Source organism: Thermobia domestica, chromosome 4 (genome assembly GCF_964235325.1).
Source record: "Thermobia domestica chromosome 4, izTheDome1.hap1.1, whole genome shotgun sequence".
Classification (NCBI taxonomy): Eukaryota; Metazoa; Arthropoda; class Insecta; order Zygentoma; family Lepismatidae; genus Thermobia; species Thermobia domestica.
In genome coordinates this window covers 206362782-206386041 of record NC_137457.1, presented here as the reverse complement: position 1 = coordinate 206386041, position 23260 = coordinate 206362782, and the positions used below count along the sequence as shown (strand labels likewise).

Here is a 23260-nt window from a genome sequence, read left to right as displayed (position 1 = left end):
ATTCTTTTAAAAATGTACTATAATTACCGTCGTTTTAATTGTGTAAATAGTTTCATCATCAATAAATACATTGTATTCTTTTTCTCTTTGAAAACAAATGTTTTATTTCTTATTTTCTCCGTTTCCTAATAAATAAATATGTTTTATGATCAATTATGTAATTAAATACACATATCATAAAACATATTTTTAAGTCATTGAATTAAAGAATTTCATAGTGTTTTTTAAAAAAGATTCTAAAACTGATTTTTTAATTCATTGATGTAATCACATAACTACATAATAATAATAATAATAATAATAATAATAATAATAATGAATTCAAATACTTAATCAGTTATTCTTTCGTAAATTAAACCGAGTATGTGAATTCAATATTATTATGATAGGACTTTTGTTTTTAAAATTTTAATATTAATTATTTTAGTTCCTTTTTTAAAAAAATAAAAAAGTCCTATCATACTTAAGACAAAGTTGTATAATAATAATAATAATAATTTCAAATAGTAACTTTTATTTTAACATTCATTTCAAGAATTTGAATTTATTATTATTATTATTATTATTATTATTATTATTATTATTATTATTATTATTATTATTATTGTTATTGTTATTATTATTATTATACATATCACTAATAGTATACGAGGAAAAAATATGTTAGGATTTTTTTCTTATCATAAAAAATGAAAAATCCTATCATATTGTGGTGTATGAAACGAACACAAAACACACACAAATAAAACATTTCACTTTCACTATATATTTTATTACATTTGATATTACGTAGTTTAGTATACATGAAAAAACAAATCAATTTTCTTCTTCTTTATGAAGAGACGTTCACTTCATTGATACCCTCGGAAGGTTGAGTATCGGTTTCCCTCCACCATGGCTGTGTCGGTACACTCAAATAAATCAGCCATAATTGAATCTATGAGTTTTTGTTTGCAAAATACTTTCATTACCAATTTTAATCTTTCACTATCAATGTTCACATCACTGTTCTTATGAAGAGAGACACTTGGAAAACTAATGTTCATACCATTAATAATATTCTGTTCATCTACATAGGTATGGATTCCGGCAAGCCCTCTGCATGTAAGACACTGCGATTGTACATGATTACGAATAGTATCTGTACACAAGCCAAAATATTCACGTAACACAACACTGCAAACCTTACTGTTTTTCACAGCATGTTCAATACACGGTAATATTTCCAAGAAATAAAGCCAATCACTTGAAGTTAAGTACACAGTGTTTCGAGGAGCATGAAGTGTTCCTTTCTTCTCTAACATCACTAATTTTTAACGGATTAGTTTTCGCACCACCAGTTCGTTTTTTCGACCAAGAGATTTTATAAATGTTTCCACGTGAGAATTTAAATAGTCCGTAACAAATGGGGTCAAATGTAAAAGTTTCTCCCACTCTGCCAAATTTAACTCCACTCCAAACACAAGTCCTTTGCCAACGCGAATCACTGGCCCAAATGTATCACTATCCAGTCGAATACAAATTAATTTGGTTTTCATTGAATTAAGTCCATATTCAACATTTAACAAGTACTCTTTCCTGGTATCCATAGTTGATGCACAAGCACTCAGACATGTCACTCCAGTAGCTGGCCAACACAGAATAATGACACTATGCAGACAGTTGACTGCGCATGCATGAAGAGGAAAGGGGGCGAAGAGGAAAATTCATGTTTCATCTTGTTTGTACATGCTACCATACACTTACGCTGAGTATACCAGTTCAGTAAATTCAAGATCGTGCATGTTACGCCCAGATACATTAATCTTCATTCCTTTATATATTAAACAGACATTCCCACTTTGTAAATACGTTAATAATGCACCATTATCTGCTTCCAATTTTTCAGTACAACGTCCTGGTGAAATCACTTTTTCGCCTCCTTCAAATGTCACACATGCTTTCCTACCAATTACCGTTGTAATTATCTCACAATTTACAATACGAAATGGTACTCCAATCTCCCAATCTCGCATTTTTGTAAAGGGTACCATTGATGGCTCATTAAGCTTATCTAATAAACTCATTGACGATGACATCTTTAAATTTTGACGTTTCTTCCTTTGCAACAGCTGCTAACAGAATGATATACACAAGAACATACGTTCCGCTTACGCTCTTTGCAGGAGGGGTGGGGGTTTGGGGATTCAAATTACTAGCCAATACACGACAAGAACACGAAAAAGGCATGTTTCATCTTGTTTTTACATCTGGTAGGCGTCCAAGACTATGAGCATAGCAACAGAGGGTTCCCACAACAAACATTTTCTCACGGGCTCCTGTGGTAGCCCTAAAAGGCTATGAACATAACAACTAAAGGCTTGTCGAAACTTGCCTCCGAATTCCAGGAAATTATATCGATTTCTAGAAAAACAAGATAATTTTTTGCTGACGCGGCTAGCTATCCAGGGGGATATCTACTTATGAGTCTACACACTAGTCGTTCATAAAAATGTTCTTAGATTTTCTCCAGATTTCAAGATCAAATTAATTTAAAAAGAATTTAAAGAATTTCACTAAGAAGTTTCAATTAAGAATGCACAGTACATTTTTTTCTTAATTTCAATAGATACTGTTAACAAATCATGGCTTCCGAAACCCAGGTTAATTATAAGTAAATACAAATACATTCTACGTCTGCTAGAATTACAATGAGAAGAATGGTAATTTAAGTGAAATTCAACTATAACATCAGAAAGATAAATGAAAAATTGAGTATAATTTCGTCTTGAGACTCTTGAGATTATGAGTACATATTTCTCTCCCGGTATGTTGTATTATACTATTGTTGCAGTAATGTTATAGAAAATATATGTGTGCTCTAGTAAGTACTCAAAAAAAAAAAAACAGCTGCGGACAGTGATCCGATTTTGCTGGTCTGTAAGTGTGTTGTAGGATGAAATTCATCGGAGATTTTTAACATTATACGACGACTGTGTCCTACCCGCGAAGGAATGGGTACGAGTGCATACAGAAATGTAAAAGTAGTCAAACATGTGTTAGACGCCACGAACATTTAGAAAAAGTGATCAACTTCTACCACTTACTCAATCGCTATAACAATCAAAGTGTAGAAGTTTTGAGCTGGGTAGTCACAGGAAATGAAACGTGTGATCGTCATTATGATTGAAATTCCAAGAGACAAAATATAAAGAAAAAAAACTGGATCAACAAATAAAACAAAATTGAAGATTTAAATTTCCGCAGAAGACGTATTGCTAGAAGTGTGCTTGTTTGTAGTAAAGTTACATTGTATCAAAACTTTAAAAAAAAAAAAAAAAAAAAGAAATCGCACCGAAACTGTGATGGCTATTGCCAAAGGAATTGCGTGATCACTTCCGTATTTCTGCCCTGGCTCCCATTACTACGTTCTCTCTGCATAGTTGAAAAAACAATGTAGCGATTAAGATCAAGCTCTCATAATACTACGACAACAGTGTGATCTTATAACATGCGACAGAAGAAGAAAGTGCGCGTAACATAGTAAGTAAGGGCAAACTTTTTAATGCTTTGGTTTTCTTTTGTGTTTTAATGTATGATGAGATTAGCTCTAAATAGGAAATACCAGAAAAATTCTCCTTTTAGAACTGCATATCATAAATATTATTTATGTACACTCACGTCCAAAATTATTGTCGCATGTCTATAAATATGTTGTGCTAGGAATCTAATTTGAATATGTTGTGCTAGGAATCGGCAAAGATATGTATGTGGAAAATGTCATGTCAAAAGAGCAGTAAATAAGAACAATAAAACGAACATAAAACTTTCTTGTCCATTTAGTAACATTTTGTTTCACTCGTTCTAATTTTCGTATTTATAATTATTTTCCTATGAAATTTACCAGAAATATACATTTCCCGATTATACACATAATATGAGTATTAAAAGTACCCAGCAAAATCATGATCAAATTATATTCTTACAAGAAGACAGTTATAGATATGCGACAATCATTTTGGACATGAGTGTACATGGTGGTTCGTGACATTATATATGTGAAGTAAATTATAATATATTTTATTTCAGTTCATATGAGTCCTCGTAGCTCATTATTGTACATAATTGTACAAACATCTTCCGTTCTTCTTCTATATTATTACTATTATTATTACTTTACTATATTATTACTATTACTCACGAGACTGTGTTTTGGTAGCTCTAATACCTTTTGTAACCTTGTAATTTAAAAAAAATATTTATTTCTAATTTACTCGTCTAATTATCTTTGGTGTCTTTCCATACAGCAATTATATAGCAAAACTTCGTATTTGGAAGTTCCTGTAATATCACATATAGGAAACTTTTATACAAAACCTTTAATTCTTTGGTTCAAATTTCAAAGGTATTCGTTTTCTTGGACAGACTTAGTATTAAAAATAGACATTATCATTTCCAGTAAATCAATTAAAATAAATAGTGATTTTATTCCGGTATTGGGACTAAAGCGCACTTGTAATTCTTGTTTTGGTTCGTATAAGGAATTAATAACGTAGGTATTTATTCAGTAAACTATAACGAATGCTGACCAAAGGGTTTGTGTGGTTCAAATGTCCGTTAATAAGGGTCAGTTTTCAAAACTAAAAACATGCAGAGTTCCTATTTCAACTGATTAAAATTTTATACTGTTTTTTGAGTTCCATGTAGCCGTACAATATCGAGGAATAATAGAACATTATGCTTACTGATTGTAGTTGAGTATTTGCAGATTTTGTGACTGCATTCTATAGAGTTCAGCACCGTAACAATTCGCAGTGATGGATTTACTTAAGCGTATGGATCACCTTCGGCATAGTCTACAATATGAACAACAAAAACTTCCTGCAGCTTTTTTCACAAATGATCCCTGGCTTTAATTACGATAGAACTATAGCGTTGATTGATTGATTTTTTTTACTGTGCTTCATTTTTATCATGTCACAAACCGCATAAAATCTACCTGCTTGTTCAGTATACTCATCGAACTGTACACTTTTATATGGTGATTCATGTCCCCTAATAACTCCTGCGGCATCCATGAATTCTAACTTTTCTTCTTACTGTTCGTACTGTACTGCCAGAAGGTATACTATACGTCTATCTTGTCTAGAAATACAGGAATGATTTTCCGATAGACACTTTCCACCATTTCTCTGACTTCATCACAACATTCTGTTGGTTAGGGTTATGGAATAAATTTTCTAAATAATGTCACTGGCATGTAATTTTGTAAGCTAACAGCGAAGTGTGTGTTCATTCATATTCCTGGCCAAATGTCGTGTTGTTCTACGGCTAGACGTAGCAAGTGTTCCAGTTTAAAAGAGTAGTTGAAAATCCAAAGAGGAAGTAAGGGAAAAGGCAATTGTGCTTTCTCTATGTCTTGAGAGAACTCCGATGAATAACAAAATACCACCTAATTGACGGGGTAGTCTGGTTTGTTTACTGAAATGTACTAAAATATTAACTGAGTTTGGGAAGGAAGGTAAGTCGTTCGCATTACTTTGATTTATCTGTTAGTATCTTTGCAGAGCCAGGATTGCCACCAGACGTAGAAAGTACTTTTAGATCGCACCTATCCAATATTCCTATAAAACTGTTTTGTTAAAGACCGACACAAACTGTATCCTCGAAAATTGGAGAAGCAATGAAATTAGTTGGACACTAATAGAATTTCTTAGGTGTACCTTGATTTTTTTTACTACTCTACGTAGATTATCCTCTTCATTTCTTGGTAGCAGCGTATTATTCAATCATAACTTTCTTTGGGATATTGACAACTCAAAGAGTGGAACTAAAAGTAATATTCCAAATTGAAGTTCTAAAATAGAACTTTGAGTTTGTTTCACTTTCAGTAATATCCCATTTAATCAATATCCATCTACACTTCAGTTGCTTTGAGTTTATGGTCTGATCCTAGACTGTGTGAGTTGGCGGTGAACAACATCATATCCGGGGTTTCCTTCTCCAGTTTCTTTCCCCGTTTCATTCCTACTAACTTTATCATAATTATTGTTTTTCAGTAACCATCCATCAATTTTCGCCGAAACGGCAGATCCATGTGACCTGGAATTAAATACTTGAATTTGAGCTTTGAATTTGAATAAAATTTAAGGTTGTTGGAAAAATATCTTCGAGTAATATCAGTGGTACCTTGAAAACAGCTAAACTAATTTCAAAATAAAGTTGTTAAAACATATCGGGTACAAAATGTTATTTATTTAGTTATTGAATTGAGGCTCTAACCTATAGAAATACTCAGTAATATTATACAGGAAGTGGATCACTAATTAAGAAATGCTCGTTATAATGTACCATCCTTACACTTCTGGTCGGCCCGTGATTTCATACAGTGAAATGTATATATTTACAATTAATATAAAATAGAATACTGTTGTATCGTTTTACTGGATCCTTTTGTTTGCAACCTCCTAGGAAACAGAGGCATACCATCAATAGTGATGGCTCCCGAGTCTTATACTGTAACCTGGATTTCCCCTAGGATAACATACCCAATATTACCGAGTTTCATGTTATGACCACAGCCTAACAAAGTCCAACAATAACCAGTATCCTAAGATGAACCCGAGCGATCGGACTCTAGCCCTTCCTATCTCCACATGGCCCAAATTTCGCCAGACACCTCCAGAGTTGGTTATTTAGGAACTATCCCGAAGGCTTCCCTCCCCAGTAGATGAGAGGGTCCGAACCCCCACCTGCTCCGTAAAGAGATGCAACGTACGTTACCGGTACAAATGGGTGATATAGTCCATGTGTTTATTTATAACAGGATAATACGATTCCAAGTATCTAGGTATAATGGCAACGTGCACGAAGAAAAATTCACAATTCAGATCAAAGGTACATGAGATTACCGCCGTGCAAATATTAAGCTACTATTAAAGATTTAAGTGTGGATCCAAAAGTCAGGTTTTTCAACACGAAGAGTGAAAAAACAGTTCTATCTTCTATACAACCGAACATCTGTCCAGTAACAAAGTTTAATTTGAAGTTAATGAATAAATCCACAAAGTTATTGGAACTAAGAATAATCAGTAAGATTGTTAATCTAGAGTTGAGTTGGGTTGAATTTCAGTTTACGTCCCTTTCAGCAGCGAGGCTATGTGAGACGTGGACCTACTGATTAACGTGGAATCCGAACCACATGAGCTCTCACCGGGAATCGAACCCGGGTCTCCCGCGCCAAAGGCGCGTACGCTAACCGCTTAGCCACGGAGGAGCTCCATTCTTAATCTGGAGCAGACCATAGATAGAAGAAAGTATCAATGATAAAACACCGTCGAATGGAATATAAAAAACATAAGAATTAAAGCACTGACTAGTAGGACACCAATTTCCTACAGAGTTCGCTTTAAGAGACTTGAATGTACACGAAGTCAAAATAACGTTCACCCAGCCATTTCGCCACGTGACAACAAATGAAACTGTAATAAAATTATTTTAAAGTTCCATAGTATCAAGTTGAGTTATAAACCTTTACTACATCAGAAAATATATTAATTATATAGTCGCGATTTGAACGAAATGAAATCTTCGAGTTTATCGTCCCAATATTTTACCCGTTTGGCTAAGGAACAAGATGATTTGGCAAGTAAATGATGGTAGAAAAATTGCTGGGAAGAGAAATTTGGAGGAAACGGCAGTCCCCTTAGAGAACTCATAGGCACAACGATATTTACCACAATCTTCTTGGAAGGGGATCGAACCAGGTATCCCAAGCACCAGACCTAATCGCTTAGCAGCTGTACAATCCCTTCACTATTGCTCATCTTCCAGAAATTTAATCAAATAGTTAACGTCGCACTACGTTACATTTCTGTTTGCCCAAGCTTTTTTTTAACCATTAGGGCAGTAAAGACATCTCTCAACTTAGGACCACGTTTAGTCTATGATAACCAGCGTTTAGGAATTCTGATAAAATCGACAGATTCACGAAGAGAACCAGAATTTTGAAAGTATTTTGAGTAAATTCTTTCCTGTTAATTGAACTACTTTAAAAGCATTTTGCCTCCCAGGTGTGATTTGACATCCTTCTAGGTGACGTCTACTAAACCGGAACTTGATGTTACTACGCTGCTCATATTTTGTAGACGAAGTTTTACTGAAACTTGAAGTTGTATAATGACTTTCAATTTGAAAGCTTCTCTTTTTGTTTTAAGTTCAGTTTCTACTCTACTGTTCCGTTTCGTAATTTTTCTTATGCCCTCAACTTAACTGATAAGTAAATATAACGTTAATAACAAAAGCAGAAAGTCCCTTGATAGCCCTTGGACGGTTACATTGTTAATTCACACTAACAGCATCTTTCTAAAATTATAAAATAAAAAATATAAAATTCATACGTATATAACTTATCATCATCATCATCATCATAAGTATTCTGCCTTTATTGGCAGGTCACTTGCCGCAGCTGCGAAGCTTTCATGCTCCACGGTCCTCCGCTAACTTCTTTGTCTTCGCGTATGATCTTTCTGTTTTTATATCATCCATTAATTGTAGTCTCCTTCACCCCCTCCCTCTCTTTCCCGCCACCATAACTTATAATCGTCATATATTCATAAAGTTCTTCATCATTATATTCTTATAACTTCACTCTCAATTGTATCATATTTCAGTAAGATGAATTCGCATGCTACCGGAAGTCATTAAAATGCTTTACCATATTTCGTATTACTTTACAGGTGACGTCAATATCAACAAATTATGTACTTAATATTACATCTGTAGAAAACGCATATATTCAACGAACTAATGTTTAATGAATAACAATTTCTTACAAATATGCTCGAAGTGTCAAGCGTTTGACAAAATTATTGAAAACTTTCATACTAATTACACTGTTTTACAAGGGTTGTATTTCTGAAATGAAATTTTGTACTATGAAAGTAATGTGACATAGAAGTTCAAATGAGACATCCGATTTGATCCGTCAGGGATAGTTTACGAGTAATTCAAGCATTCATGTACTACATATACTCATATATATGCCAAACATAGTATATGGTGACAAAAGGGAATTTGGAAGGTAAGACCTTGCAACATTGACAGCTTTCATTTTTCAGAGGTTGGCAAAATTTGCCCGACAGTGTTTTATTGTTGCAATGTGATGTTGGAGTAGTTTGTGAGTTAAACTGAGCGTGTGAATCTGCTATTTTATCGGGCACTAGTACTACTTACTGTATGTAAACTGAATGCTGTGGATTCATTTGGTTTGTGTTTAAGTGAAGTAAAAAAAAAAAAAAAAAAAAAAGATGCCTCACACTCGTGGTTGGAAGTACGCAGGTAACAACTTCTGTTATGTTTGTGGCGAGTTCACCTTCGTGAGGAACAGGAAGAAAATGACACCCATCACTAAGAGAGCATATAAGCAGTACTTTGGCGTCGGAGCTGGTGATTTTGATAAGAAGTGGTCACCTAATATGTGGTGTGTTACATGTCATTGTAAATTAATTAAGTGGTGGCAAGGAAAAAATGTTTCATTATTTGTTGTACCGATGGTTTGGAGGGAACCAAGGGACCATTTGACAGACTATTATTTCTGCTTAACAAAATTCAGATATTCACGAACAGCAAATCAAAGAAACATATTGTTTATCCGGATCTGCCGTCAGCAAGACGACCTGTGTCACATTCTGAAGCTCTACCAGTTCCTTCAAGGCTCACAGATATAGAGGAGATGAGTGATAGTGAAGAAAGTAGCACAACAGAACTTACATCTTCTCCGAAAAAAAGAAGGGATCCCCCGTATCAAGGCACGAGCACGCCCACGCCACGTGTATTACAGCAGGATGATTTAAATGATTTAGTGCGAGACTTAGGACTCAGTAAACAGAAAGCAGAATTGTTAGGCTCCAGGTTACAGGAATATAACCTTCTCCACGAAACAACCAACATAACCTTCAGGAACAGAGAACGTGCTTTTGTGTCTTATTTTGCAAGTGATAGTTCCGTGACATTCTGCAATGATGTTTATGAATTAATGACAGCCTTGCACACAAAATACGAACCTGGGAATGGAGGTTATTTTTGGATGCTTCGAAGAATAGCTTAAAAGGTGTATTGCTGCATATCGGGAATAAACTGCCTTCAATCCTACTTGCATATGCCACTTTTACCAAACAGAATTATGAAATTTTCAGAAAGATATTGACCTTAATTAAGTACAGTTAACATAAGTGGAAGTTGTGTTGTGACTTCAAGGTAATAGCATTATTATTAGGGATGTAACAAGGTTACACGAAGTATGCATACTTTTTGGGTGAATGGGATAGTTGGGAAAGAACTTCCCACTATTGAATTGAATTGAATTGAATTTCTCTTTATTTCAGCGGGCGAGGTTCAGTCGGAGGCTGCTCTGCCACCTAACCCTTGTCATCATTACAAAGAAAAGAAAGAAAAAATAAAGACACAAATAAGATACAAGATACAAATAACAACATAACATAATACATTCAATAATACTAAGGATAAACAAAACACTCAGTAAATGTAAATAAAAAAAACTATACTCATACTGCTAGTCCAATTCCATACCAATCTCAGTCCAATTTCAAACTCTAGTAAACCTTTCATGTGTGCCAATGCTTTGTCTCTGATCTCTAAATAATAATGTTTGGAGTGATTGTTTAAATGAATTATACGGTTTGTCAGTGATTGACTGTGGTAGGGAGTTCCAGATTCTTACTGCTGAAATTGAAAATGCCTTCTCTGTTATTTTTAAAGAATGCCGGGGCATATTCAGTTTATTACTTCCTTGGGTATTGTAACGGTGAAAATCTTATCTACATGTTAATTTGAGTTGAGTTGATTTAGAGTTTAACGTCCCTTTTCAGCAGCGAGGCTATATGAGACGTGGACCTACTGATTAACGTGGAATCCGAACTACATGAGCTCCCGCCGGGAATCGAACCCGGGCCTCCCACGCCAAAGGCGCGTACGCTAACCGCTTAGTACATGTTAATTTATGATGAAAGTAAGGTGGTGCTTTGTGTGAATTTATTTTGTATAGTAAACAACAGTATCGGAGATATCGTTTTCGGGACATGGTTAGGATATTGTATTCATTAAGTACCGGCAGAATATGCTGAGACTTTCTGTAATTGAGAGACAAGCGTATAGAGTAATTCTGTATTTTCTGAATTGCCATAGTATTTTGAGTGGAGAGAGAGCTACCATATATTGAATCGCAGTAATCGAACAGAGACAAAATGAAAGTGTTAACAAGATATAGTCTTGTTTCTTGCGACAAATAGCCTTTTAATTTATAAAGCTGTCGTAAGATGCGCTTAGCTTTAATACACTGTTCAGAAGTGTGTTTCAGTTATGCCCTTGGTCTATTAATAAGCCTAGATCTTTTACAAAGGGAGAAAATGGAATATTGGAATTCATTACAGTTACTTTTAGGTCATCAGGGTTGATTTTACCCAATACAGTGAAAACACATTTTAATGGATTAAGTAAAAGACCATTCTTAAGGCACCAGTTGCTAACAGCTAAAAGATCTGTATTAAATAACTCTATTGTGCCCATTATATTTTCAGGCGTACTACTGATGAAGATCTGTGTATCATCCGCATAGAAGTGAACTGATGAATGTTTTATGACTGTAGGAAGATCTTCTGAAAAGAGTGAAAATAATACGGGACCTAATATTGAACCTTGCCTTTATCAGGAATGGGGTAGATACCTGAGTCTTTTCTCCTCTTAGTATTACTTGTTGCTGTCTACAAAAGAGATAGCTGTGGAACCATTTAATAACTGATTCCGAAAAGTTGTAACATTTCATTTGGCCAGTAGGAGTTCATGATTTACTAGATCGAAAGCCTTCGAAAGATCCAACAAAACCAAAACTGTTACCATTGAATTTTCTATTGAATTCAAAATTGAATCTGTAATTTCTAAAAGGACTGTGGTTGTGCTATGCTCTTTACGGAAGCCAGATTGAGTAACAGGTAATATTTCATTTTTATTGATATAAGTTGTTAATTGCTGAAATGCTACCTTTTCTAGTACTTTGGAGATAATTGGAACAAAGTTCATCAAGCGACTGTATAACTGTCTTCTTGGGCAGTAGAACCACCTTCGCTCGTTTCCACAATTCTGGAAAACAACCTTGAGTTAATGAGTAATTTGCTATGTTAGTAAGTGGAGTTAAAATAAACGGAACAGACAGTCGAAGCATTTTTCCTGTTATTCCATCAAACGCACATGTGTTGGACTTAATACTGTGTATTGCAGTTTTAACTTCTGTTTCGTTTACAGTGTGAAACTTAAACGTTTCAATATTGCTATTTAGTTTACGCGATGAAAACCAATGCGTTTGTTGATCAAGTACTTCAGTGCTTGTCTCAGACATTTTATAGACACTTGTGAAATGTGAATTTCTAGCTTCAATGTCATTTACATCATCTGGAAGAATCAAGCATGAATCGCTTTTACCTACACGAAGATCACGTAAAGTTTTCCATATGTTACGTACATCATTAGTAGATCTCATACGATCAGAAAAATACGCAGTCTTTTCTTGTCGCACGACAGTAGTTGTGAAGTTACGAAAGCGTCTGTAATCCTCCCAATGCAACTGATTCTTCGTTCTTTTATATTTTCTGTAAGCACGGTCACGCAACTTCATTTAAAGTTTTGTGTGACTTGAAATAAAGCGAAGAGTGTTCTTAGATAGCCTTTTCGTTTTGAGCGGTGCATGGTTATCAAAAATATCGAGTATAGAGTTTTGTAAAAATTCTTCGATCGCTGACAATTCCCTATATGGTATGCTGGGAGATCTATATACAGCAGTAATACCAATTGACAAGTGGTTCCCATTAACAACAAGATTTAAAATTTCTATATCTTGATATACATCGTTAGATTGAAAGTCAACAGCTTTCACTCTAATATGTTTTAAGTAGTAAATCAGCATGCCTCCACACCTCCCTTTGTCACTGCGAATGACTGAATATCCTGGAATCTCAATTTGCCTTGTACTTATAGAATCGTCCAACCATGTTTCCGATATAATCAAAATGGAACATTTTGTGGAGACAGCGAGTAGCCGTACTTCGTCGATTTTAGGAAAAAGAGAACGGACATTTCAAGGATAATCTTAAAATTTGATGAAGCAGCAGATTGAGTAAGAATCTGAAACCCCACATTGTTTTTTTGTACTACCCATATTCAAATACAAAGGTTATAACTAAAATGTATGTAAAAACATCATTAAAGCAGTAATTGAGCCCTGGCGAAACTGAAAGGCTACACTAACACACATGATATGATGACCGCCTTTTCTACCGATAAACATAAAATAAAATACCATAGAACATAGATGACTGAACTTACAGTAAAGAAGAAATAACAGTATGGGAAAAATTGCCTTATGAGTGCAGTTCTAACATAGGCATTTTTGTATTTATCACTTAACGCACACTTAATAAAACAGTGCTTAAAATTTAGCATTTTCATCGTGTTATTAGTTGTTAACTTCATCGTGTCCAGTTGAGATTTGTAACGTGATGAGTAACTTACAACACTGGTACCCTTATACAAGTTCAACTTCTATATTCACTAATATATTATAAATTTGTCAACTCACGGCACACAAATAACAAAAGAGCAAAATTGGTTTCGACTTACCATAATTGTCCTTTAAAGTATAAAATATATTCCTAACATAGAACAGAACAGATAACTGTAACATAAATACACTTTTTCACTAAATGCATGTTACACACTTTTGCACTACGCACAAGGTCATCCTTCACACACTGTAGAGTGCAAACTTTTACAGCTCCTGTAATTGAGAAGCGTTCGTAACGTAGTTCTTTTTGTTATTGATGATGACAACAATTTTGAAAGGAATGAAAAAGGAGCCTAAACTCAATTGGACAGTTGGTGAAAAGAATGTGCAACGGGACTGTCTTGTAGATCCTAGAAATGTTCTTGTTCCACCCCTACATATAAAACTTGGACTTATTAAACAGCTTGAGAAGGCAATCGACCCCAATGGACCAGTTTTTGCATATATTGCTGAGTAATTTCCTCGACTGTCAGCTGCTAAAATATGAGAGGGCGTGTTTATAGGTCCGCAGATACGAGAACTGAAAAAAGATAGAGGTTTTGAGAAATGTCCCACAGAGAAAGAAAAGCGCGCATGGATGAGTCTTACGAAAGTAACCCAAAACTTCCTAGGGAGAAGACAGGACCCTAAATACAAGGAGATGGTGGATGAAATGTTTGCAGCTTATTAGGATTTAGGGTGAAAAATGTCCTTGAATGTGCATATCATGGACTCATATCTGGATTACTTCCCCAGTAATTGCTGTGACATTTCCGATGAACACGCAGAAAGATTTCATAAAGATATATCCACCATTGAAAAACGCTATGAAGGAAAGTGGATGCCCACCATGCTGGCAGACTATTGCTGGTGTATCATTAGAGACAAGAGAGACACTCAGTACAAAAGAAAAAAGTAAACCATTAGGTACGGTCGACAGCTGTTTCGCATACCTACAATTCTATGTAATATATAGTGTCAGCAATATATAGTAATGCTTTACAAACACAAACATTACGTGCTGATTACTCCAAAACTATCCCTGATGCAGAAAAACTAAAATTAGATTTGAATTCAGGAGTGAAAGTCATTTAAGAATCAGTGAACTTCGTGGTGGACAAACACCGCGTGCGTGGGTTTCCTCGGGGTTCTCCCGTTTCCTCCCACTTTCTTCATTCCACAATTTCATTCATTACTCATCATCACCATCTCCTTTAGCCTAACCAGCATAACCGTGGGACGTAAAACTCAAAGATTTCATTTCATTTCATTTTCATTTCATAATCACTACTTTGTTACCCACAAATAGAACTTTTTTTTTTTGTAGAACAGTGTTATCTATTTAACGATATTTAATAAAAGTTAACTTTTCGTAAAAGATTTTTTTAAATGTTAATAGCTGAAATGTCTGTCATATACTAAAAAATGTGAATTTTATATCAAAATCATACATGATTTAGAGAAATAAGTTTAAATGTAGATAATGCACAAGGTTGATGAATTATTTAGAGGATAAAAATATTATATTTGTCCACAATCTGTAAGATTATAACAATCGTTTTAGTGAGAGGTACTACGTAGTAGTACAATACCCTATCGAATTTCGAAAAATCCTTTAATTTAATTTAGTTTAACCCTGCTTGACTGAAAGTCTAAAAAATACCCCAAAAACTCATAATCCGGAAAGGGTTAATTCTGTTAGTATCGGTAGCTGGGTACCGGATGAAAAATTCTCATTTGTTTTAATTTTTATTTCACGACTATATGCAATGTATTTAAATAAAATCTTCTAGAGCTTAATAATTAAAACATCACATAATAGCATTGCTGAATGATGTTTTAAATTTTAAAGGTTTATTTTGGACACTTGTAGGACAAAATTGAAAATTAAATAATGTCATTAATAAAATTGTTTGATGGATATTTTAGTAAATGAATGTTATTTAAGATAGTTTAATTAAAAATATTAAACTCTATACTTAATATAGGAAAATAATACATAAGTATGACAACGAATGTAATTTTAATTGAAATAACTAGATGAATCAATTGAAAGTGCATCTTTTGAATTTTTCTTAATAACTCACCGTTTAAAATAAATTAGATAATGTATTACTTGCATCACTCAAAACTGAAATTTCATTTTGGCTACATCTATTTTTTGCCTTTTGAACCTGGAATTAAACATATTTTAATAATTAGTATTTTTTTTAGCACAAACATTTCTTAGGGTTGTATGACACAAGAGATGTTCAATAAACAACGAAAATTTTACCCTTTAAGTAAATTGACTATGTGTTGAAAGATACTTAAGTATTTGTATTTTCATATATGTAACCGTCGAACCAAACGTAGTGCAACAGTTGATGTTATCGCTATTACACATTAAGGTTTCTCGTAATAACCCCTAGTTAGACCAGATTTCTACCATTAATTTAGACCTCCTTCCGATTATTATCAAGTTTCTCTGTTAATAACAACGTCGTTGTTAGTTATTAATTTTAACCAATTTTTCACCGTAATTTTATCGACTTTGGAAAAAACCGAATTTTACATATGTTGTTGCTATAGACTAATGTATTAGAGATGGAAAAAAATCATCAATATACAAGAATGAACTTGAAGCAACATTTTAAAAAAAATATTAAATCGAGCAGAAAAAGAAACATATTAAGTGTTGCATCGTCAACGAAAAATGGGTTAAATCATTCTGCAACGTTGTTATTAAACAATAAATCTGTAATGATACGCTTGCAAAATTAATAACTAATGATAATGGTATTATTTATTTATGGAAATTGTAAGACATAATATAATTTTTTATTACCATTTCAATTTTAGAAGTAATAACAAATATTTTGATCATCATAATTTACTGAAAAACTATTTCAGATCTTATCACTTTGAAGACAAGGGCCTATCTTGGACTACACTATAAATTGTCTTACTTTTTATGTTTTCACAACAGGGCATATTGTCATTGTATATGTGATTAGTAGCGACAATAGTTATTAATATTTGTGAGCTTGAAACCGAAATACATAACAATTGTACTTTGTTTTTTTTTCTTTAGTTGAGTAACTCATGTTTTTTTTTTTTTTTTTTTTTTTGTTTTCTTTAGCATAAAGGCAGAATTCAATGTAATGTGTAACTTGTATTGAGCTTTAATATATAGTACGCTAATGTTATTCAGATAGTAATAAAATAAAAATCTTATCATTCTCAATTGAAACAATTGCGAATTTGTTTCATTTTTTGCTAGTGCTTATGCTGTATCTCAAAAGGTTAATTTTGCTAGTGCTTATTCTGTATTATCAAATTGAAATAATTTCGTTTGTTATTTGCGTTGTTTATATGTAAGGAATGCATGTGAAGTTAAAAAATCCTTCCTTTTATTAAGTATAGTTAAACAGTTAATGTAAATAATCTACTATAACACACACTTTTGGTCTTTTGACTTCTTATGATCGCGCAGTGAAACATGTACGGTTCTGTTGTTAGTATGTCAGTCCGCCCGTCCGTTACTCCGCATGATAACACTTAGATGAAAAGTGTATAATTCGGCTTCTTCTAATAAACAACTAGAGCTATTATCTCGGACCAATTATTTAAGGAGTCGCTCCGCTAAAGGTTTAATGGAGTCATTTACCATAGAGGTAATCGAACATTTTCAATTGTTTCCCGAAACAAATAGCTAGATCAGTTATCTCAGAAGTATAGGTTAATGAAGTCAATATGTTAATATATTAACGAATAACAGTCTTTCACGATAGTTACCGTATCTATAGCACACATCCCATACATTTAACCAATGTTTTAATTTTAGTTTTCCAACAGATAGGTAGGGCGATTACATCAGCTGACTGTCGCTACTTAAAATGTTTATTTCAACGGAGGACTAGAATGAATATTTCGGCTATTTAAGCCATACTTCATTATCTTAATGGAATTTCCAAATTCTGGTTTTTGCAAGAACGATAATCTTGGAGCGAAATTCCAGAGTGACTATACCGACTAAATTTGTTAATGGAGTAAATTCATTAACGGATTAAGGGATAATGGTAATTTTAACTGTGACTTTATATAGCATATATGCCATATATGCAAGCTAATTATTGATTTCTTTTTAGCAATAGAGAGACACAGCGAACAACTCGTCGGAGTCCGTTAATGGAGACAATCCGTTAATGAATTAACAAATAATGACGACTTTAGTAATGATTACACTAGTTAACAAATTTAAACTTTTTGTTTGTTACATGAGAAAAATCACCTGATCTTAAAGAAACTTTTTGCGCTGAATTCGAATATGCACTCGGTTTCTCTCCATCACGTACAGTTTTCCCGTAACAGAGGGATTTTCGGGAAATTCCCTCAAAAATTTCCCTTTTTCAGATATTTTATTCCCCTAGCTCCTGTCCCCTTACATATAGTAACATAGAAATTATACCTGAGTATACCTTGATTTATATTTAATAAACCCTAAACGTTTCGTAAAAATCGCTTTGTTCTTTCTAGAGAAATAAATATATTTGTATGTATACTGTGTGCACTGTTTATTGCACCTGATAGTAATGCTTTTAGATCTCCTGAGTTGGGGAAAAAATGATTTGATTTATTACTACAAACACAGACATAAAAATGAATATTTACAATAGTCAACAACACACTTGTATTGCTCTCTGTAAATTAGAAACGTGTATAAAAATAGAATGTACTTCCAACGTATATTTTTTAAACGTACAGTATATGTATATCTTAATACCTATATATACAATTCTCCAAGTTTTTTCGTTTTGTTCATGAAATGGTTATCAATATTTGTTATGAAATGTAACAGAATGCAAAAGAAAGAAAGAATGGAATACAGACTCATTGTTGACAACAATGAACTAATGCAGTCTGAATTTTCCACTACGGTATCGTTTCCCCCCTCCCCCCGCGCATTTCTTTCTTTCTTGTGTTCTTGACACCTGGTGAGGGAGTTTTGTACATTTTTATATTGACGTGTGGTTTAACACTACTTCACTTTCAAAGTTGTCTTTGCTGCTAAGAGTGCTTTCATGTTTGATCTTAACGGCATTATACCCAACTAAGACCAGAAGTTTAGTTTGCGATCAGTACAATGGCGTCAAGAGGACGGCGTTCGTGTGTTAACTCACCAAATAGTTTTTGTTATGTGTGTGGCCAGTTTGTAGTTAAAGGACAGTGTAGATCCATTACCCCATCGGTGAAACTAGCATATTATATATATATATTTCGGATGTCGTGTGGGAGATCAGGACAAAACTTGGGCACCCAACATAATTTGTGCGTCGTGCTACGTCACTTTACTTGCATGGGCCAAAGGAAAACGGAGGTTCATGAAATTTGCTGTACCAATGGTGTGGAGAGAACCCACCAACCATCTGGATGATTGTTATTTTTGTCTCACAGTAGTTAAGGGACATTCTAAAAAAAAGCAAATACACAATAAGTTATCCCAACGTTAAATCCGCAATTAGACCTATTCCGCACGGGGATGAACTTCCACTTCCCGAGCCCCCTACCAACTGGGAAGAGATATGGCCAAAAGACTCTGATGATGATCATGACCTTGAACCATCGACATCAACATGTACATCCAACGAACCAACGTTCATCCCTGACTGTGTTCGCGAGCCACATTTCATCCGGCAATGTGAACTTAATGACCTAGTCCGTGATTTGCACCTGACAAAACAAGAGGCGGAACTTCTGGGATCAAGGCTCCAGCAGTGGAACTTATTGGATGCAGAAACGAACATATCAGTGTACAGGAAAAGGCATGTTCAATTTTCAAGCTATTTCTCAATGCAAGATAATGTGTGCGTATGTACGGATATAAATGGGTTGATGGCGGAGCTAGGAATTCCTTACGTTCCAGAAGAATGGAGGTTATTTATCGACGCGTCAAAGGTCAGCCTTAAAGCTGTCCTTTTACATAATGGAAATAAAAAACCTTCTATACCACTTGCGCACTCAGTGAAGATTAAGGAATCCTATGACACCATGTCAACTTTGCTAAATCTTATAAATTACAAGGACCATTGTTGGCAAATATGTTGTGATCTCAAGGTAGTTGGTATTTTATTAGGACTGCAGTGCGGTTACACGAAGTACCAATGTTTTTTATGTTTATGGGATAGCCGAGCTGATGACAAAGGTTATGAAGTGAAGGAATGGGAACCTAGAGTGAATTACGTACCTGGAGAATGCAACGTCAAATACGCTCCTTTGGTAGATCCTAATAAGATATTACTACCGCCACTTCATATCAAGTTAGGACTTATGAAAAACTTTGTCAAAGCCATGGACACATCTGGTGAAGGTTTCAAGTATTTGCGAGATAAGTTCCCTAACCTGAGTGATGCTAAGATTTCAGCGGGAGTGTTTATTGGTCCCCAAATTATGAAATTAATGCTTGATGATAGCTTTGACAGCAAGTTAAAAAGTGCTGAGCTAGCTGCCTGGACAGCATTTAAGTGTATTGTGCGCAACTTTCTGGGCAATAACAAAGCTGAGAGTTACACAGAAATCGTACAGGACATGATACAGAAATACAAAGAGTTGGGTTGTAGGATGTCTTTAAAAATCCACTTTTTGCACTCCCACCTCAGCTTCTTTCCTGCTAACCTAGGTGCTCTCAGCGACGAACAGGGGGAAAGATTCCACCAAGATATAATGGCAATGGAGAAAAGGTACCAGGGACGATGGGATCCTTCAATGATGGGGGACTATTGTTGGGGTCTTGTTAGAGAATGCAACATTTCTTACAAAAGAAGGAAGTAGTGTACGTTTTTGTAACCCAATGGAAGTTTCATATATAGTGATAGTTTTGATTGTCTTTTCATGACCTTTTGGTACATTTGTATTATTGTTTATTGTAAATTGTCACACTTGTAAATTATATTGTATTATATTTTATATATGTGTTTGTGGTAATAAAGCAAAACGTTTTACCTCAACTTAAGAGATCTGAAAGCATTACTATAAGGTGCAATAAACAGTACACACAGTATACATACTAACATATTTATTTCTCTAGAAAGAATAAAGCGATTATTACGAAACTTGGAGGGTTTGTTAAATATGAATAAAAGTATACTTAGGTATAATTTCTATGTTAGTATATGCAAGGGGACAAGATCTTGGGGTGTAAAATAAACGAAAAGGGAAATTTTTGAGGGATTTTCCCGAAAATCCCTCTGTTACGGGAAAATCGTACGTGATGGAGAAAAACCGAGTACGTATTCGAATTCAGCGCAAAAAGTTCCTTTAAGAACAGGTATTTCCTTTTATGTAACAAAACCTTTGTTAACTAGTGTTATCTATAGCTCATATTTCATACACATAATTGACTACCTATTCTACTTTGCAACATGTAGATAGAATAACTCGGACGAATTCGTTTATAAAGTAAATCGTTTAACGTATTAACGGGTAACGACTACTTTAACGGCGTTTGTCTCTAGCCCATATTCCATACTTGTAAGCACTAAAATTCTTGCTTTCACAATAGATTTTCAGAGCGATTGTCTCGGCAAAACTCTAATGGAATCAATCCGTTAACGTATTCGCGGATAACAGTGGCTATATGCAACCGTTATCCAAGGGCGCCGAATTATCTGTAAATTGGGGGGGGGGGCATTCAGATGCAGACGACATATACATGAGGATTTTAAGACAAATTTCATTCAAATTATGCCAAATATTGTATATTCACAAATACAATGAGAAGGCTCATATGAGCTTTGGGGGAGGCTGGCCCGCCTGGCCCCCTCAGGGTCGGTACCCTTTCCCGCATCCCGTACATTTAAGTTATATTTTAAAATATATTTTCTTAAACTCAAAGCTTGAGGACTATCACTTGCTTTTAATATCTTAGCGGGTAAGTGACTAACTGTATCATATATATTTCATACATGAAAACATTTCACTTGTTTTTGTCTCTACTGTCTTGATATTTAAGCACGAGGCTAATGCATAAATTAGGACTATACTGTAAATTTTATATAGTGTTTCTTTTTTGGTGTCAGTTTTGAAGGAATGTTCGGTTTTTTCAGTTGATATATCTCGTTCCTCTATATTTCATGGGTGCTTATTTTTTCACCACACCACACCACCGGCATATTTTAAAAGAAAACATCAACCAATAAGTGAAGCGTTCATCTACACTATATGTTCAAAATTTGATGAGAAATCTTTCAAAACATTGTTTATACTAGTTACTCAATGTTCAATTATACGAACAGAATATAAATATCCGTACTAACCCATTAAATATTGGGTAGCCAATATTAGTTACTTATAGATAAAATAGAATTCAATATGTAGTACTTTCTGCTCGTTTTGCCTAAAGAAATGAGCTCAATTTGTAAGTAGGTCAGGAAAAAAAAAACAATTAGTTGGAAAGTATGAAGCCTTGACTTTTCCTGTAACAAGTTGACTATACGAAAGCAACCGGTTTTCTTATTATCACAGCACAATTTTACCATCCATCAATACATGGCACTATGTGCATAAGTATTGGCTATAAGGTTAGTGAAATTGAGTGAAAAGTATTCTTATAAATCCAGTCAGTTAGTTGGTACTGTCATCATAGCATAGTGTTTCCCCGCCTTTTCTTCACTGTGATATTCATTGCGACCATAAATCTGAAAGAGAGGTTCATAAGATTCTTCATCTAAAATAAAAGCTAAGATCATGTCAGTGTGTACTTTTTTATTTTTACGCATGGACATAATTATTATATTCCTACAAAAAAAAATAAATCATACTGTTATTATAATCTTGTACAGACAAATGATAGCAAATCAAATTATACATATAAGAAAATCACCATATTAATGGTTGTATCAGCGAACACATTACCATCGAACCCTAAGTGTGTATATCAGGGAAGAAATTCTTCAGAACCTCAACTGCTTAATTAAATTTAATGAATCTCTTGAAATACGGTGTAGAAATCTCACCAGGTATGACCTTACCCAAACTATTTTGTGGAAAGCAAGATTGATATGTTGTTGACACACGTGTATGTGTATGAGATAGTTTCTACCAATTTTGTTCTCACGTACAATCTAAACGCTTTGATAAAATAAATAAGGAATGAAATTTCACTAAATACAAAATGATTAACATTCACAATAATTCGATATCAATTTCATGATTAGGTAAGTACTGATAGACACATTATAAAAATTAATGTATTGATTTCAGAGCCTAGGTTTAGACCTTCAAAAGAATTTCGTAAGACAGGGAGTTGTGTGACTTAATATCATCTCTCCTGTAACTAGGATAAGGAAATAAATACAAATCATTAACCGTACTACCATTCATAAAGACATGGAAATGCGAGTTTCAAGTGGATTTTTGACATTGCAGTTTGTACATCTATGCAGATGTAAACTAAAACAGAAGTATAAACATGCGCTCTTAAAGATTATTGATATATTTATCTTCTAAATTTTCTCTACACTATCTAAATTTTCATTCTTCACTTGGTTAATATGCTTACCTACAAGAAAGATGCAATATTTAGTTCTTTCATCAAAAATGTATCTTTAAAAATTTCAATATAATCTGAAAGTATCAGTCAGTTAAACTTATATCTAGTTCCGGGATGCAAATAAGCAACAAAATTTTACT

At 34.1% G+C, this 23260-nt stretch overlaps 1 protein-coding gene across 1 annotated transcript in view; it reads right to left on the bottom strand.

The window, feature by feature from the left end:
* LOC145683429 (uncharacterized) overlaps positions 1-23260 on the bottom strand; it is a 341599-nt gene that overhangs the window by 63166 nt on the left and 255173 nt on the right. The window contains exon 8 of the mRNA XM_081754761.1: positions 15679-15765. Coding sequence (XP_081610887.1) covers positions 15746-15765 — 20 coding nt within the window. The 3' untranslated portion in view covers positions 15679-15745. The remainder of the gene's footprint in view (positions 1-15678; positions 15766-23260) is intronic.